The sequence below is a fragment of the Oncorhynchus gorbuscha genome, linkage group LG06 (genome assembly GCF_021184085.1).
Source record: "Oncorhynchus gorbuscha isolate QuinsamMale2020 ecotype Even-year linkage group LG06, OgorEven_v1.0, whole genome shotgun sequence".
Lineage (NCBI taxonomy): Eukaryota > Metazoa > Chordata > Actinopteri > Salmoniformes > Salmonidae > Oncorhynchus > Oncorhynchus gorbuscha.
Genome location: NC_060178.1, coordinates 66,790,823 through 66,810,520, shown reverse-complemented (window position 1 = coordinate 66,810,520; position 19,698 = coordinate 66,790,823). Strand labels below are relative to the sequence as shown.

General features: G+C 42.0%; 1 protein-coding gene across 1 annotated transcript; it reads left to right on the top strand.

Annotated features, from left to right (window-relative positions):
• Positions 1-10,251: 10,251 nt before the first annotated feature.
• Positions 10,252-14,905, top strand: LOC124037225 (zinc finger protein 436-like). Its single transcript, XM_046351892.1, has 2 exons — positions 10,252-10,975; positions 13,239-14,905. The coding sequence occupies exons 1-2, from the start codon at positions 10,600-10,602 to the stop codon at positions 14,063-14,065; spliced, it is 1,203 nt and encodes a 400-aa protein (XP_046207848.1). The 5' UTR covers positions 10,252-10,599; the 3' UTR covers positions 14,066-14,905.
• Positions 14,906-19,698: the final 4,793 nt, after the last annotated feature.

The following is a 19,698-nucleotide window of genomic DNA, read 5'->3' as shown; positions in this document are numbered from 1 at the left end:
GTAAACGGTGAACGAAAAATCAAAAAAGAAATAGTCTCACTGTGGTTACCAGATACTGTGAGGGTTAAAGGTAGTGTCTCAAATCTGATACTGGGAAGATGACTACCATCTAAGGAGAACATGGGCGTAGGCTTCTCTAACTCTCTGAAAGGAATGTCATGTTTCCGAACCCATGCTTCGTCCATGAAACAACCCTCAGCCCCAGAGTCTATCAAGGCACTACATGTAGCACCCGAACCGGTCCAGCGTAGATGGACCGACAAAGTAGTACAGGATTTTGATGGAGAGACTTGAGTAGTTGCGCTCACCTGTAGCCCTCCGCTTACAGATGAGCTCTGGCTTTTACTGGACATGAATTAACAAAATGTCCAGCAACTCCGCAATAGAGGCACAGGCGGTTGGTGATCCTCCGTTCCCTCTCCTTAGTCGAGATGCGAATCCCTCCCAGCTGCATGGGCTCAGACTCTGAGCCAGAGGAGGGAGATGGTTGCGATGCGGAGCAGGGAAACACCGTTGATGCGAGCTCTCTTCCACGAGCCCGGTGACGAAGATCTACCCGTCGTTCTATGCGGATGGCGAGAGCAATCAAAGAGTCCACATCTGAAGGAACCTCCCGGGAGAGAATCTCATCCTTAACCACTGCGTGGAGTCCCTCCAGAAAACGAGCGAGCAGCGCCGGCTCGTTCCACTCACTAGAGGCAGCAAGAGTGCGAAACTCAATAGAATAATCCGTTATGGACCGTTCACCTTGGCATAAGGAAGCCAGGGCCCTAGAAGCCTCCCTACCAAAAACTGAACGGTCAAAAACCCGAATCATCTCCTCTTTAAAGTTCTGGAACTTGTTAGAGCAATCAGCCCTAGCCTCCCAGATAGCTGTGCCCCATTCTCGAGCCCGGCCAGTAAGGAGTGAAATGACGTAAGCAACCCGAGCTCTCTCTCTAGAGTATGTGTTGGGTTGGAGAGAGAACACAATCTCACACTGCGTGAGAAAGGAGCGGCACTCAGTGGGCTGCCCGGAGTAGCAAGGTGGGTTATTAACCCTAGGTTCTGGAGGCTCGGCAGGCCAGGAAGTAACAGGTGGCACGAGACGTAGACTCTGGAACTGTCCAGAGAGGTCGGAAACCTGAGCGGCCAGGTTCTCCACGGCATGGCGAGCAGCAGACAATTCCTGCTCGTGTCTGCCGAGCATGGCTCCTTGGATCTCGACGGCAGTGTAACGAGCGTCTGAAGTCGCTGGGTCCATTCCTTGGTCGGTTCCTTCTGTCATGCAGGTGAAAGAGGACCCAAAAGCGACTTGGCGAAAACAGAGTCTTTAATCCAGTAAAGTAAATACAAACAAAAAACACAACTTTCACTCGAAATGACGAGGACAAACTGGAGACTCGATCTTGAACAGCAGGTGAACAGCAGGTTGCCTCGGGAAGGCACTTGAACCAGACAGACTCAGACACCTGCTCACCACGCAGCATCTGAGGAAAACACGACACGACAGGGCGATACACAAACACAGCACGGTGAATTCTAGACAAGGAACCGACAGGACAGGAACGGAACACAAAGGAAGAAATAGGGACTCTAATCAGGGGAAAGGATCGGGAACAGGTGTGGGAAGACTAAATGATTGATTAGGGGAATAGGAACAGCTGGGAGCAGGAACGGAACGATAGAGAGAAGAGAGAGCGAGAGAGTGAGAGAGGGAGGGGGAGAGAGAGGGGATAGAAAGAGGGAAAGAACCTAATAAGACCAGCAGAGGGAAACGAATAGAATGGGAAGCACAGGGACAAGACAAGATAATAAATGACAAAACATGACAAAAACACTGTCATTTCTAAACTAATATCATTATGTCCATTAAAACATGGCAGAAACAAAACGGTCAGTGTTTTGATTTGATGAAGACATTGTGAGTAATCATATCTATTTCTGTCTTGTTTTGCATTCTGTTTGTTTAAAAAAAAAAAATTGTATTTGTCACATGTGCCGAATACAACAGGTGTACAGTCGTGGCCAAAAGTTTTGAGAATGACACAAATATTACATTTCACAAAGTCTGATGCCTCAGTTTGTATGATGGCAATTTGCATATACTCCAGAATGTTATGAAGAGTGATCAGATGAATTACAATTAATTGCAAAGTCCCTCTTTGCCATGCAAATGAACTGAATCCCAAAAAACATTTCCACTGCATTTGAGACCTGCCACAAAAGGACCTGCTGACATCATGTCAGTGATTCTCTCATTAACCTCTTGCTCCTACCTGACACGCAGGCGTCCCATCTAGACATCTGTAAATGCAAATGCGCTATGCTAAATGCTAACAGTACTAGTTAAAACTCAAGTTTCATTAAAATACACATGCAGGGTATTGAATTAAAGCTACACTCGTTGTGAATCCAGGCAACAAGTTAGATTTTTTTAAATGTTTTTCGGCGAAAGCATGAGAAGCTATTATCTGATAGCATGTAACACCCCAAATAATTAGCATAGTCGGCGCTACACAAACCGTACAAATAAAATATAAAACATTCATTACCTTTCACCATCTTCTTTGTTGGCATTCCTAGATGTCCCATAATCACTATTGGGTCTTTTTTTCGATTAAATCGGTCCATATATAGCCTAGATATCGATCTATGAAGACTGTGTGATAAACAAAAAAAATAGCGTCTTATAACGTAACTTAATATTTTTTAAATCAAAAAAGTAGACGATAAACTTTCACAAAACACTTCGAAATACTTTTGTAATGCAACTTTAGGTATTAGTAAACGTTAATAAGCGATCAAATTGATAACGAGGCGATGTGTATTCTATAGGGGTACGTCTGGAAATAATGTCCGGGTAAATCTCAACCAAAATATCCGGTCCGAGACCTGAAGAAATGGGCTGTCTCTTCTTTGTTTGACCAAGAAACAAAGCCTAGGGCAAATGACAAGACTGTTGACATCGTGTGGAAGCTGTAGGAATTGCAATCCCGGCTCCAGGTAATTTGCTTTCCCATAGACAATACATGCAAGTGGCGCATTGATATATTTTCCCATTTTCAGTGATCAGATTTTCCTGCGCTTTTTGATGAAACACACGTTTTGTTATAGTCACAGCTGTGATTTAACCAGTTTTATAAACGTCTGAGTGTTTTCTATCCACATATACTAATCATATGCATATACTATATTCCTGGCATGAGCAGCAGGGCACTGAAATGTTGCGCAATTTTTAACAGAATGTTCGAAAAAGTAGGGGGTAGGAGTAACAGGTTAACACAGGTGTGAGTGTTGATGAGGACAAGGCTGGAGATCATTCTGTCATGCTGATTGAGTTTGAATAACTGACTGGAAGCTTCAAAAGGAGGTTGGTGCATGGAATCATTGGTCTTCCTCTGTCAACCATGGTTTCCTGCAAGGAAACACGTGCCGTCATCATTGCTTTGCACAAAAAGGGCTTTACAGACAAGGATATTGCTGCCAGTAAGATTGTACCTAAACCAACCATTCATCGGATCATCAAGAACTTCAAGGAGAGATGTTCAATTGTTGTGATGAAGGCTTCAGGGCACCCAAGAAAGTCCAGCAAGCGCCAGGACCATCTCCTAAAGTTGATTCAGCTGCGGGATTGGGGCACCACCAGTACATAGCTTGCTCAGGAATGGCAGCAGGCAGGTGTGCGTGCATCTGCACGCACAGTGACTTTTGGAGGATGGCCTGGTGTCAAGAAGGGCAGCAAAGAAACCACTTCTCTCCAGGAAAAATATCAGCGACAGACTGATATTCTGCAAAAGGTATAAAGATTGGATTGCTGAGGACTGGGGTAAAGTCATTTTCTCTGATGAATCCCACTTCCGATTATTTGGAGCATCCGGAAAAAAACTTGTCCGGAGAAGACAAGGTGAGCGCTACCATCAGTCCTGTGTCATGCCAACAGTAAAGCATCCTGAGACCATTCATGTGTGGGGTTGCTTCTCAGCCAAGGGAGTGGGCTCACTCACAATTTTGCCTAAGAACACAGCCATGAATAAAGAATGGTACCAACACATCCTCTGAGAGCAACTTCTCCCAACCATCCTGGAACCGTTTGGTGATGAACAATGCAATTTTCCAGCACGGTGGAGCACCTTGCCATAAGGCAAAAGTGATAACTAAGTGGCTCGGGAAACAAAACATCGATATTTTGGGTCCATGGCCAGGAAACTCCCCAGACCTTAATCCAATTGAGAATTTGTGGTCAATCCTCAAGAGGTGGGTGGACAAACAAAATCCCACAAATTCTGACAAACTCCAAGCATTGACTATGCAAGAATGTGCTGCCATCAGTCAGGATGTTTCCCATAAGTTAATTGACAGCATGCCAGGGCAGATTGCAGACGTCTTGAAAAATAAGAGTCAACACTGCAAATATTGACTCTTTGCATCAACTTCATGTAATTGTCAATAACAGCCTTGACACTTATGAAATGCTTGTAATTATACTTCAGTATTCCATAGTAACATCTGTCAAAAATATCTAAAGACACTGATGCAGCAAACTTTGTGGAAATTAATATTTGTGTCGTTCTCAAAACTTTTGGCCAGGACTGTAGACTTTACAGTGAAATGCTTACTTACGAGCCCTTTCCCAGCAATGTAGAGTTGAAAAGTAAGAAAAGATTTGCAAAAATAAAAGAATTGTGACACAGTAAAATAACAAAAACTACGTTATATACAAGGAGTACCGGTACCGAGTCATTGTGCAGAGGTACGAGGTAATTGAGGTAATATCTACATGTAGGTCGGGGGTTAAAAGTTTCAAAGCAATCAGGATAGATCATAAACAGAGTAGCAGTAGTGTATGTGAAAAGTGTGGAAGTGTGTGTTGGTGTGTCACCAGCCCTTTTTATCTTCTTTCAAAAAAATTAGGGGCTTGATTAATTCAGATTGAGCATTAACCCGCAGTTGTGCTTGTGTCACAATCCACTCCTTTCCTCCCCACTGGGCACTGGCTGAATCAACGTTGTTTCCACATCCATTCAATTAAATTATGTTAAACCATCGTGGAATAAACGTTGAATTGATGTCTGTGCCCAGTGGGTTGTTTTCCTTTTAAAGTTCAAAACGGATATAGAAAATGGCGGCTATTGCATAGTAGTTATATTAATTTGGATCAGGGGATTTAAAGCCTATCAGTCGAATTTAGAGTAAGGTCTATAGCCTACAATAGAACGTCACGCATTCAAGTGTTTGTACTTGTAACGCGTGTGCAGAAACTTCTGACATGGCTGCATGGGATGTATTGGATATAAAGTCGTGTGGTTTCGTTGCATCCAATGGCAGTGTAGGTGATAAGGTAACACAAGGAGCTGCATGTAGATTTGAACGCAGTTTCGACAGCGACAAAACAACCGCTATGCATGCTGGTGTCGACCGATGTTAATTTGATTGAATCGAGCCCTAGAACGTTCCGATGGAATTTTTTCCTCTGTTTGCATGGATGTTTAATGTTTGGATCCTGTTGTGTTATTGTCTCAGAATCAGTCAGTTGCCATAGCCACTTATTAGCTTGGGCCCCTAGGGGCTGTGTGTGTACGTGCCGTAACATTTCACATTTGTCATTAATAAACATGTTTCTATATTTCGCGCCCTGGCCTTATCTTTGTTTTCTTTATTATTTTGGTTAGGCCAGGGTGTGACATGTGTGATGTATGGTTTTAGTCTCATCAAGGGTGTTTGTACTGTCTAGGGTTTTTTGTAGATTTATGGGGTTGTGTTTGTGTAAGTCTATGGTTGCCAAGATTGGTTCTCAATCACAGGCAGGTGTTTATCGTTGTCTCTGATTGGGAACCATATTTAGGCTGCCATATTCTGTGGGTACTTGGTGGGTGATTGTTTCCTGTCTTTGTGTTCTCTGCAGCAGATAGGACTGTTTCGGTTTTGCCACGTTTGTTATTTTGTAATTGTGTTCATGTTTAGTTTCACTTATTAAACACCATGAACTCTAACTGTATTTTGGTCCTCCTCTCCTTCCCAGGAAGAAAGCCGTGACAGAATCACCCACCAAAACAGGACCAAGCAGAGTGGTGACAGGCAGAGGCAGGAGGAGCAGTGATGTCAGGATTATTGGACTTGGGAGCAGTATCTGGACTATACAACTTGGGAAGAGATAGACAGGTGAGCGGTCGACCCAGGGAGAGTGCCGGAGCCCGTCTGGGATTCGCTGGAGCAGTGCGAGGAGGGTTACAAGAGAATGGAGTTGGAGAAACGAGCACGGCGGCGCGGTAGGAAGCCTGAGAATCAGCCCCAAAAATGTATTGGGAGAGGAACACAGGGAGTATGGCGAAGCCAGGTAGGAGACCTGCGCCAACTTCCTGTGCTTACCGGAGAGCGAGAGGGACCGGGCAGGCACAGTGTTATGCTGTGGAGCGCACAATGTCTCCAGTGCGGGTACATAGCCCGGTGCGGTACATTACAGCTCCTCGTATCAGCCGGGCTAGAGTGGGCATCAAGCCAGGTAAGGTTGGGCAGGCTCGGGGCTCAAGAGCTCCAGTGCACCTGCACGGTCCGGTCTATCCAGTGCCACCTACACGCACCAGCCCTCCGGTGGCAGCCCCCCGCACCAGGCTTTCTGTGCGTGTCCAGAGCCCAGTACTCCCTGTTCCTCCTCCCCGCACTCGCCATGAGGTGCGTGTCCTTGGCCCAGTACCACCAGCGCCAGCACCACGCACCAGGCCTACAGTGTTTAACGCCTGTCCAGAGTCTCCCGCCTGTCCAGAGCCGCTAGAGTCTCCCGCCTGTCCAGGGCAGCTAGAGTCTCCCGCCTGTCCAGAGCCGCTAGAGTCTCCCGCCTGTCCAGAGCCGCTAGAGTCTCCCGCCTGTCCAGAGCCGCTAGAGTCTCCCGCCGGTCCAGAGCCGCTAGAGCCGCCAGACTGCCAGGAGACGCCAGAGCCGCCAGTCTGCCAAGAGACGCCAGAGCCGCCAGTCTGCCAGGATCCGCCAGAGCCGCCAGTCTGCCAGGATCCGCCAGAGCCGCCTGTCTGCCAGGATCCTCCAGAGCCGCCAGTCTGCCAGGATCCGCCAGAGCCGCCAGTCTACCAGTATTTTGTGGGTGATTGTTTCCTGTGTCAGTGTTTGTGCCACACTGGACTGTTTCGCTGCCAGTTCACTTTATTATTTTGTATTTGTGTTCATGTTTAGTTTTTCTTACTAAAAACCATGGACACCTACCATGCTGCGTATTGGTCCTCCGATCCTTCTCGCCTCTCCTCTTCAGAGGAAGAGGAGGAAATCTGCCGTGACAATTTCAATCAACCCTTTGAATGACTTTTGATTGTAGTTCAATCATTCTTCACTTTTAATTACTAAAATGTGAATCAGAGTAAATTGTCATAGATTTTTAATTTCTATTAAATTAAATGTTTTATTTCAATGAAATTACATTGAACCAATGTGGAATAGACGTTGAATTGACATCTAAGCCCAGTGGGATGTGATTTATTAATAATCATATCAAGTAATATGCTGTCCACAAGAAACCGCAAGAGAACATTTCTTCCCCCTTAACATGCTGTTTTTCTCCAACTTTGCCACTTGCAATTATGGCGCTTGTGATTATGATGACTTATATTTGAGAGGGCGAAACAGGCAAAAATGCTTGGACCCCAGGTCATTGCTGCTTGCAGCTATATTTATTATCATTTTGATGGCCTCCAAGTTTTTTTTAAATGTTGTGAAAACTGACTTCTGGTGATTGAGGAATCTCGTTCTAGATTAAACCTCATACAAAAGGTTTTATTATGTGGAGGTTGTCACGACCATTGTAAGGAGGAGACCAAGGTGCAGCATCGTATGTGTACATTCCTCTTTAACAAAGAAAGAATCACTGAACAAACTAACAAAATGATACGTGAAGCTAATATGGATGGTGCAGACAGGCAACTAAATATAGAACAAGAACCCACAAATATCCAAGGGAAATGCCTACCTAAATGTGGTCCCCAATCAGAGACAACGATAAACAGCTGCATCTGATTGGGAACCATAATCAGGCCAACATAGACATACAAATACCTAGCCCTACTAAACCCCTAGACTTACAAAAACCCTAGACAATACAAAACTTGCATACCCACCCTCGTCACACCCTGACCTAACCAAAAATAATAAAGAAGACAGGGATAACTAAGGTCAGGGTGTGACAGAGGTTTTATTCAGGTATCTCTGGTTATCTAAATACTCTGTTTGTGTTCAGTAGGAGAGAGACCAGGCTCTTGCTCTGACAGCTGGAGGAGTCCTTCAAAGGATCCAGACCCAGAGACATCCAAACCAGCAAAACCACACCACTGCTCCCACTGTGGAAAGAGTTTTACTAAGATATGGAACCTAAAAGAGCATGATAGGCCATACACAAAGGAGAAAAGCCTTTCCAAAGGTCCCAGTATGGAAATAGTTTAATCTGGTTAAGAGCCCTAACTGGACATGACAGGACACACACAGGAGGGGATAAGACCAACCACTGCTCTCAGTGTAGAAAGAGGTTTACAACATTAGGGAGCCTGAAAATACATAAAGGCATACATTTACATTACATTTAAGTCATTTAGCAGACGCTCTTAACCAGTCCAGAGAGAAGCCTTACCCCTGCTCACTGTATGGAATTACTTTTTACCTGGTTAGGGAGGATGAAAATGCACAAGGTCACACATACAAGAAAAGCCCTACCATTGTTCCCACTATTCAAAGAGTTCTACCTGGTTAGGTGGCCTGAATGAGCACGAGTGAATACCCTGCGGAGTGAAGCCTTACCACTGTTACCATTGTAAAAAAATGGTTTTAAGTCATTAGGGACCCTAAAAAGGCATGAGAGGATACATACAAGAAAAACTCTACCAACATACAAACACAACACATTTTCCAAGTCAGAGGACCTGCAATCACATGCGATTAGAGAGGCTGTGTCCTGACTTGTGTTTTAGACTGAGAATGTGTTTTTGTTTGTGCCACAAGAAATCAAATTGTATGTATGAAAGCTTACTCAAAAATAGGTCTACTTCACTGGTGTACCAGACATCTCTGGGTGCTGTGCTCCTGTCATCCATGTCTATTTTGATTTATTTAATAAATCATTGACAGTAATCCTCCAAAAAGGCATTCATAAAGTTTTTAATTTCCACATGTACTTGGGCTTCAGGACTGTGATTGAAAAGGTGAAAAATAAACTGATTGAAAGTATGAGGGGCTATAAGTGAACAAATGCCTGTGGTTCAGGCTATGCCAGCGCCAGTGCAAAGAGTGGAGCATATTCTGGTATTTTAAAGCGCAGCCCGAGAGCCTAATGCTTATTATGGTAGTTCTGTATGAGTTTTAGCTTAGAAAACAATCTCTCCAATGAAGCCACGGTTACAGGGATGGGAAAAAAAACAGTTTGATTGCCGTAGCAACATCAGGGAAATTGGGCAGAAGTGAGTTGTGCTTAAAATACAACAGTTCTCCTTAATTGCCGGCCTCAACACCTTATGGACAGATAAACTGTATAAGAAGCTGTAGGTTCGTCTGGATACTGGACAGCTAATAAATTGGCAGATTTGAACAAAAAATGCCGTTTGCGATTTCGTTTATACATGGTGAACCCGGGTTTGAGTTGAGTGGTTGCATATCAACAGTCCTTTATCGCTGGTGTAGTTAAAATGTTGTGCAGCGCAATAGTCGGACCCACAACCTGGACCTTTACAGGTAGTGGTGAAAACATTTGAAGCCTATTTGTGTAGGTTACTAGCCAGACAAAACCCGCTGAGTTCAACAGTAAATTGTGGCAATAAATATCCACAAGACAACATTTTTTTCCCCCTTATTGCTAGGCTATTTGATGTCCTTTTATTTAAAAAAGTGATGTTCTGTTTTATAAAAAGTGTATAAATAGTAGCCAAATACTGTATACTGTAGGTAGAAGATCCTCCCGTGTATGATAGTTTTGAATTAAATAGTGTGTGATAATGACATACAGGTGTGTGAACAGGTGATTAGAATTCAGGTGATTTGGGATCTGGAGAGTGAGCTGCGTTCAGGGGATCTACGTGTTTGAGAGAGTGAGTTGGAAGCAGACGTTACAATATAGGAAAAAATTATAATCCGCTACTGCTGGCTGGGTATTCCTGTTGTTCACCTCAATAGTCTGAATTGTCTTACTCTTCTCGTCGTTGCATCCATAACTCAGGACTGATTAACACTTGCTTCATTTTGTACGTTTCCAAATAATAATTTTATTTAATGAAACACTTTTTGTCAGAAAATAAATACATATAAATTACCTACTGCGTTACCCACTCTAGTCAGCAGATGGCAATGTGCGTCTTTCAGGCGATGCTGATAGTCTGACGTATAATCTAGTGGACGGGACGATTCTTCAACAACAACTAAATCTGGTCAACCATCTAGGTAGCTTGCTAGCCAACATACCCGAAATATTGGAGCTATTTAGACGCTTTCGATGATTATTAGCCACTGTGTTTGAAACATTTCCGTTTTATCTACTAGTTGCCCCATTTGATTGCAATTGTTGTTGTTAGTCAGCTAATTTAACTGTCGGATTAAAGTAGAACTAGGCTAGTCGCTAGCTAACTAACATCATCGACCATGAGCTCACTAATGTACTACCCGCCTGCTAAAGAAGAGGTCTGTTGGACGGCGAAAGAAACAATCGTGAAAGTGGAGAACGAAGAAGAAGCCGTCACCGTAAAAAAAGAGGTAGAGAGTGAGTCCGTTACAGTGAAAGAAGAAGAGAAAGAAGTTGCGGTGAAAGAAGAGGACGAAGCTTTCCGAGTGAAAGAGGAGGTCGTTACTGTGAAAGAAGAAAAAGAGGAAAATAAATATGAGGTTGCCGTTTTTGGAGTTAAAGAGGAAGAGAATGATATGCCTGTCGCAGTGAAGGAAGAGGAATACGTTTTTGGAGTGAAAGAGGGGGAGATTACTGTCACATTGGAGGAGGAGACTGGCGATCTGATTAGCACCAGTAAGTACTGTCTCAGACTGCAGTTGTTGAATGTGTGGGTTAAATTGTCATTCTACTGACGTTTTACTGTACTATTTTGTTAAAGCTACAAAGAGTGGGGACCACCAACAAAACATAACAATGTATCAAATACATACAAAATAACACTTTATGCTTTCTATGATAAAGGTAGCTATCATATTTGAATTCCTGCACACTGTATGAATATAATAGTTGTTTATTCATACTAGTTTAATTTCTATGTACCAAAACGAGGGTGATGTTCATAGAATATTACACATGCTACGTGTTAGTATAAAGCCAATACCAGACGTGGTTTTCATCTGTTGCAGTTTATCTTTGTCGTAGTGAAAAACTTGGACTCAGATTATTGAGGAATCTGATTTGGATTAAACTTCACAGGAAGACAGGTTTATCATATGAATGTTTCATTCAGGGTCATATTCATTAGTGCACAACGTAGCAAAACGTTTTGCAACTTAAAAGGAAAACAAGCATTTCTTATTAGACAAGATCAGGTAGTTGCCCCCCCTCCTCCCCCATTTCGGTCTGTTTGCTTCCGTTTACACAACCCTGGTCTCTCTGGAGTCATTCCACCTTAAAAAAAGCACAAGAAATAGGATTTCGACCTCCACAATCTCAGATTGTTCTGACTCCATTTCTGCAGTTAGAAACAGACAAGTTTAGCATTCCTAAAACCATTTATTTTGTTTAAATATAATATGATCTCTGAGGAATCAAATCAAATGTTATTGGTCACATACACATATTTAGCAGATGTTATTGCGGGTGTAGCGAAATGCCTGTGTTCCTAGCTCCAACAGTGCAGTAGAATCTAACAATTCACAACAATACACAAATCTAAAAGTAAAATAATGGAATTTAGAAATATTAGGACAAGCAATGTTGGAGTGGCATTGACTAAATACAGTTGAATAGAATACAGTATATACATATGAGATGAGTAAAGCGATATGTAAACATCATTAAAGTGACTATTGTTCCATTCCTTAAAGTGGCCACTGATTTCGAGTCTATGCCTATAGGCAGCAGCCTTTAATGTGCTAGTGATGACTGTTTAACAGTTTGATGGCCTTGATATAGAAGCTGTTTTTCAGTCTCTTGGTCCCAGCTTTGATGGACCTGTACTGACCTCGCCTTCTGCACGATAGCGGGGTGAACAGACTGTGGCTCGGGTGGTTGATGTCCTTGATGATCTTTTTGCCTGTGACATCGGGTGCTGTAGGTGTCCTGGAGGGCAAGCAATGTGCCCCCGGTGATGTGTTGTGCAGATCGTACCACCCTCTGGAGAGCCCTGCGGTTATGGGCGGTGCAGTTGCTGTACCAAACGGTGATACAGCCCGGCAGGATGCTCTCAATTGTGCATCTGTAAAAGTTTCTGAGGGTCTTAGGGGCCAACCTGAATTTCTTCAGCCTCTTGAGTTTGAAGAGGCACTGTTACGCCTTCTTTACCACAATGTCTGTGTGGGTGGACAATTTCAGATTGTTAGTGATGTGTACGCCGAGGAACTTGAAGCTTTCCACCTTTCCACTGCAGTTCTGTTGATGTGGATAGAGGCGTGCTCCCTCTGCTTTTTCCTAAAGTCCACGATCAGCTAATTGATTGCACCCAGATTGATTCCACACAAATTGGCCATATTAATTTATGCGATTCTTATCTTGTAATCTTAAATAAATATAGTACCTAACATCTGATTTGGACAATGAGTAAGACATGAGGAATCCAATAAAATGATCAATAGCCCTCCCCCAACAACCAGTATACAGTATCAGTTCTCTGTCTCTGACAAGTAGTATGGAGCTGCAGCTTGAAGTATTGCCTTTTCAACCTTCGTAATGTATCCCCTGTGAATCTGGTGATGTTTTTCCCTCTGTTCAGAGAAATTAGCCATTGAAGTTGCTTGCATTCTTTACCGTAAATATGTTTGAAAGTACCATGTTTTGCACACTAGAGGCTACTGTTCCTTCTACTGCCACCACACCCTTTTATCCATTTTGCTTGTCTCTTGTGTTTATTAAATGGATCATCACATTTTCTTTGCAACTTTGGGTGAAAAAACAATAGCTTTGGCTCGTTTCTCAGAGATCAAATTATATTTTAAAAAAAAATATGTTTCAAGAATGCTAAACTTATCTGCACAGAAACGATTTCAGAACAATCTGAGATGGTGGGCGACATGGCTTGCTGAAAAGACATGGAATGACCCTCTGTTTAACTAAATACTCTGTTTTACTTTGGCAGGGGAGAGACCAGGCTCTTACTCTGAAAGTGGGACGAGTCCCTCAGAGGAACCAGACCCAGAGGCGTCCAAACCAGCAAGACCACATCACTGCTTTCAGTGTGGAAAGAGATTTATCCAGTTAGGGCACCTGAAAGAACATAAGAGAATGCACACGGGGGAGAAGCCTTACCACTGCTCCCAATGTGAAAAGAGATTTTCCTCATCAGGGTCCCTGAAATCACACGAGAGAACGCACTCAGGAGAGAAGCCTTTCCAATGCTCCCAGTGTGGAAAGAGTTTTACCCGGTTAGGGAGCCTGAAAAAACATGAGAGAATACACACAGGAGAGAAGCCCTATCAATGTGCTGAGTGTGTAAAGAGTTTTAGCTGGTTAGAGCATCTAGAAGAACATAAAAGAATACACTCATGTGAAAAGCCCTACCAATGCTCCCAATGTGGAAATAGTTTTACCCGGTTAGGGCATCTGGAAGAACATAAAAGAATACACTCAGGAGAGAAACCCTACCAATGCTCCCAGTGTGGCAAGAGTTTTACTCGGTTAGGGAGCCTGAAAAAACACGAGAGAATACACTCAGGAGAGAAGCCCTACCAATGCTCCCAGTGTGGAAAGAGTTTTACCCAGTTAGGGAACCTAAAAGATCATAAGAGAATACACACAGGGGAGAAGCCTTTCCATTGCTCTCAGTGTGGAAAGGGTTTTACCCAAGCAGGGTACCTGAAGTCACATAAGAGGACACACACAGGAGAAAAGCCTTACCATTGTTCCCAGTGTGGAAATCACTTCTCCACATCAAGTAACCTGAAAAAACATGAACGGATACACTGAGTAGAGAAGCCATTCCACTGTTTTCATTGTGAAAAGAGTTTTAAGAAGTTAGGGAAACTGAAACAACATGAGCAAAGACACACAAGCGAGAAACCTATTTCAACTGCTCCTCCTGTGGATTGAAATGTATCTGTTTAAAGCAACTGCAATCACATAAAATAATCCACACGAGAGAGAAAATGTATCAATGCTCCCAGTAGCTAGGTTTCCATCCAATTTGTGACAGATTTTCATGCGAATATTCAGAAATATGCATGAAAATATTCACATTTTCCCAACAGAGGTGCATTTCCATCAAACTGACTTGTTGCAAATAAAAAGCTATACGTGATGACATAGTGCACATAAAAAGCACTAAGTCGTATAACTTTAATTTTAGGCCTACCAAATACATTTTTAAAAGTTAATGTTTCCATCCCATTTTTATCTCAAGATCATATTTATTTGTCAATTGGCAGCCAAGCACTGATCATCATGTCGCCAGCATACAAATTAAGACACTCAATATTTATTGGACAGCATCAAGCTCATCACCATGCACTTTCACCACCATGGGAATACAATCATAACTTATTTCATGTGTAGCTTAATAAATTGCATGTTTTTTGAAGTCGTGATGGGAGGACCGCACAACATATGTCACTGCAACTTTGCTTCGACATAATGGTTATTCTATCAATATTTGTGCATAAGTGTTTTCACTAGAATTGTTCCGTAGTTCATTTTACAGACACAAAAAATCTCACCAAGTTGAACGAACAAGTTGTCCATCGGCATTTATGAAATTGTACCAACACTCCCTGTTTCTATCACATCTGTTTTGAATTTGTTTTTATACGGCATGACTTTACTCGCATAAAAATATTGGATGAAAACATTGTTAGTGTGGAATTATATTTACCCAGTGAACCTAAAAGAGCATGATGTAATAAACACAGGGGAGATGCCTTACCACTGCTCCCAGTGTGGGATGGAATATATCACATCAAATGGACTTCAAGTTCATGAGAAAACGCATATGCTGCTCCCACACTTATCACATATTTTTGACTGAGAAATTGTGCTTTTGTTGATGTCACATGAAATCAAATTGTATAAAGCGGACTTAAAAATGCAGCTGTATTTTATTTATTTTTGAAACATGAACAAAATATGGAGTATGTCAGTTTGAATGTCAGTTTGAACGGCCTCCCGCGGTCTTATTTTATTGAGTTTCAATGGACTGTGTCATTCCAGTGAGTGTGCATAAAGTCGGTGTAAGAGAGTTAGTGCAAAAAAGGGTCAATGCAAATAGTCCGGGTCGCCATTTCATGAACTGTTCGGTAGTCTTATGGCTTGGGGTTAGAAGCTGTTCAGGTGGCTTTTTGTCCCAGACTTTACACTGGTTCCCCTTGCTGTACGGTAGCAGAGTGAACAGTCTATGGCTTAGGTGGCTGGGATCTTTGACACCATCTGGTATAGAGGTCCTGGATGGCATGGAGCTTGCTCCCAGTGAAATACTGGACCATCCACACCACCCTCTGTGGTACCTTGCGATCGAGGGTGGTGCAGTGGCCATACCATGCGGTATTATACAATGCATTCTGAAACTATTCAGACCCCATTTCTTTTTACAGATTTTGTTATGTTAGTAATATTCTAAAATAGATTTTTTTGTTTTAATTCCTCATCAATCTACACACAACCCCATGATGATAAAGCAAATGTTTTATTTTATCAAATGTTCTGAAAGACAATAACACTGAATTATCACATTTACATAAGTATTCAGGACCCTTTACTCAGTACTTTGTTGAATCACCTTTGGCAGCAATTACAGCCGCGAGTCTACTTGGCATACATGTATTTAGGGAGTTTCTCACATTCTTCTCTGAAGATCCTCTCAAGCTCTGTCAGGTTGGATGGGGAGTGTCATGGCAAAGCTATTTTCAGGTCTCTCCAGAGATTTCGATCGGGTTCAAATCCGGGCTCTGGCTCGGCCACTCAAGGTCATTCAGAGACTTGTCCCGAAGCAACTCCTGCGTTGTCTTGGCTGTGTGCTTAGGGTTGTTTTCCTGTTGTTGGGTGAACCTTCACCCCAGCCCTGAGCACCCTGGACAGGTTTTCATCAATGCTCTCTCTGTATTTTGCTCCGTTCATCTTTCCCTCGATTCTGACTAGTCTCCCAGTCCTTGCCGCTGAAAAACATCTCCACAGCATGATGTTGCCATCACCATGCTTCATCGTAGGGATGGTGCCAGGTTTCTTCCAGACGTGATGCTTCGAATTCAGGCCAAATAGTTCAATCTTGGTTTCATCAGACCAGAGAATCTTGTTTCTCATTGTCTGAGAGTCCTTAGGTTCCTTTTGGCAAAGTCCAAGCGGGCTGTCATGTGCCTTTCACTGAGGAGTGGCTACCGTCTGGCCATTCTACCATGAAGGCCTGATTGATTGGTGGAGTGCTGCCCTCCAGGACACCTACAGCACCCAATGTCAGAAAGGCCAAAAAGATCATCAAGGACAACAACCACCCGAGCTACTGCCTGTTCACCCCGCTGCCATCCAGAAGGCGAGGTCAGTACGGGTGCATAAAAGCTGGGACCGAGAGATTGAAAAACAGCTTCTATCTCAAGGCCATCAGACTGTTAAACAGCCATCACTAGCACAGTAGAAGCTGCTGCCTACATACAGACTTGAAATCATTGGCCACTTTAATAAATAAATAAATTAGTCACTTTAATAATGCCAATTTAATCATGTTTACACATCTTGCATTACTCATCTCATATGTATATAGGGTATTTTATACCATCAATTGCATTTTGCCTATGCCGTTCGGTCATCGCTCATCCATATATTTATATGTATATATTCTTATTCCATCCCTTTAGATTTGTGTGTATTAGGTAGTGTTGGAGAATTGTTTGATTACTGTTAGATATTACTACACTGTCTGAACTAGAAGCACAAGCATTTTGCTACACTCACAATAACATCTGCTAACCATGTGTATGTGACCAATACAATTCGATTTGATTTGTTCTGATAACATTGAAAAGTTTACATGAAAAACATTCACTAACTCATGTATATTCCCATCATTAATATTATGTCAGAGAGAACTTGTGCTGATTGTAAAAAAGGATTTGAATACTGGAGTATTTTTATCTGAATATAAATAAATGCAATATTTTTGTGTTAGCCACTAATCAATGTTTATTTTATGGGGATTTCTATGTAAAAGGACCCATGAGCACCAACATGAAGTTTATAGGAGCATATCAAATTTTGTGTCAAATGAAAGCGAAGAGTCTATATTTTGGGGGTATTAGAAATGCCTCAAAACATTTTGAAGTAAAGGCCCCGGCCAACTTAATATCAACATTTATATTTAATTTTGCATCAATTATTTTCCTTCTGTAAGTTTAAGAAATATTGCGTAGTGTCGTGTTACCAAAAACACACATATCTTTTAAGATATTCTCTAATTTATGTCCCTCACGAGGGAGGATTTCACAGAAGTAAAGATAGATAGACCATCGAATTAGCTCGTGTTTTTACTGATAACAATTTTGTTTATGAATTATTAAGTGATTCAAATGTGTCATTCTGGTACAAAATTGGTAACAGAGTGACCGAAAAATCTGTAACTGAATGACTGCAACTGAATTGGACGCAACGGGTATTCACAAACCACAGTTACAGTACAGTACAGTAGAGTACAATTCAGTAAAAAGTAGAGTATATTTAAGTACAGAAGACTAGAGCACGCATGAGTAGTGCAGTATAATGTAACATACTCTACTCGTCTGTACTGAACTATACTCTTTACTGTACTGTACTCTACTGTGCACTACTGTACTTTTCTCTACTGTTCTGTACTGTAAAAGAGACCTTGGTCTCAGCATGACTACTTGTCAAAATAAAGATTCAATAAAATATTCTACTCTATTTTACTGTACTCTACTGAACTCTAATTTACTTTGCTGTGATGGCCAAACTTGTGAAACATAGATGTCTATGATTGGTACAGATTTGGTCCTGTTACTACAATAATAGCCAGTGTGTAGAATAATATAATAATAATATATGCCATTTAGCAGACGCTTTTATCCAAAGCGACTTACAGTCATGTGTGCATACATTCTACGTATGGGTGGTCCCGGGAATCGAACCCACTACCCTGGCGTTACAAGCGCCATGCTCTACCAACTGAGCTACAGAAGGACCTAAACATGCAAAAGGAGGATATAAAATGGTTTTACATTTGTGTACCTATTCAGGACACATCACCATGAAGAGAAGGGCATTCATAATTATGCATCTCTGTTTAGTACGGATCAAGGACCCATGACGTGAGTCTCAGCGTTTACTCTGGTACTGTGAAATTGTCTATATACTGTGCCTTCAGAAAGTATTCATACCCCTTGACCTATTCCACATGTTGTTGCTACAGCCTGAACTCAAAACTGATTAAATTGTTTTTTTCTTATCCATCTACACACAATACCTCGAAGTGAAAACATGTTTTTAGACATGTTTGGTAATTTATTGACCATGAAATACAGAAATATCTCATGTATATAAATATTCACACCCCTGAGTCAATACTTTGTAGAAGGACCTTTGACAGCGAGTCTTTCTGGGTATGTTTCTAAGAGTTTTCCACACCTGGATTGTGCAACATTTGCAAATTATTATTTCCTAAATTATTCAAAGCTCTGTCAAATTGTATGTTGTTCATTGCTAGACAACCATTTTCAGGTCTTGACATAGATTTTCAAGTAGATTTAGTGTAACTTGGCCACTGACAAACATTCACTGTCTTCTTGGTAAGCAACTCCAGTGTAGATTTAGCCTTTTGTTCACTGTTTTTGTCCTGTTGAAAGGTGAATTCCTCTCCTAGTGTCTGGTTGAAAGCAGACTGAACCAGGTTTTCCTCTAGTATTTTGCCTGTGGTTAGCTCCATTCCGTTTCTTTTTATCCTGAAAAACTCCTCAGTCCTTAACGATTACAAGCATACCAACAACGAAATGCAGCCACCACTATGCTTGAAAGTATGAAGAGTGGTACTCAGTAATGTGTTTTATAGGATTTGCCCCAAATATAACACTTAATATTCAGGACAAAAAGTGAATTGCTTTGCCACATTTTTTGCAGTATTACTTTAGTGCCTTGTTGCAAACAGGATGCATTCTTTATCTTGGCCAGGTCGCAGTTGCAAATGAGAACTTATTCTCAACTAGCCTACCTGGTAAAATAAAGGTGAAATACAAACATGTTTTGGAATAGTTTTATTCTGTGCAGGCTTCCATTTTATCAATCTGTCAATTAGGTTTAGTATTGTGGAGTAATGACAATGTTGTTGATCCATTCTCCGTTTTCTCTTATCACTGCCATTAAACTGTAACTGTTTAAAAGTCACTCTCCAAAGTGTAATTAAATCTCCCTCATTCACTTTCATTTCACATCCAGAGCTCGGTCTGGCGGACATCTCACTCTGTCTGTACTTGACCGCAGTCTTCTTCCACACATCATCTCCCTTTTTATCGTAATTTTCATCAAATTCAGATTCAACTTCTGCTTTCCTAATTCTCCTCGAACACTTCTTCCTCCTCTTTCGAAATCCACCTTTTCATGTCCCTGTCCCAATA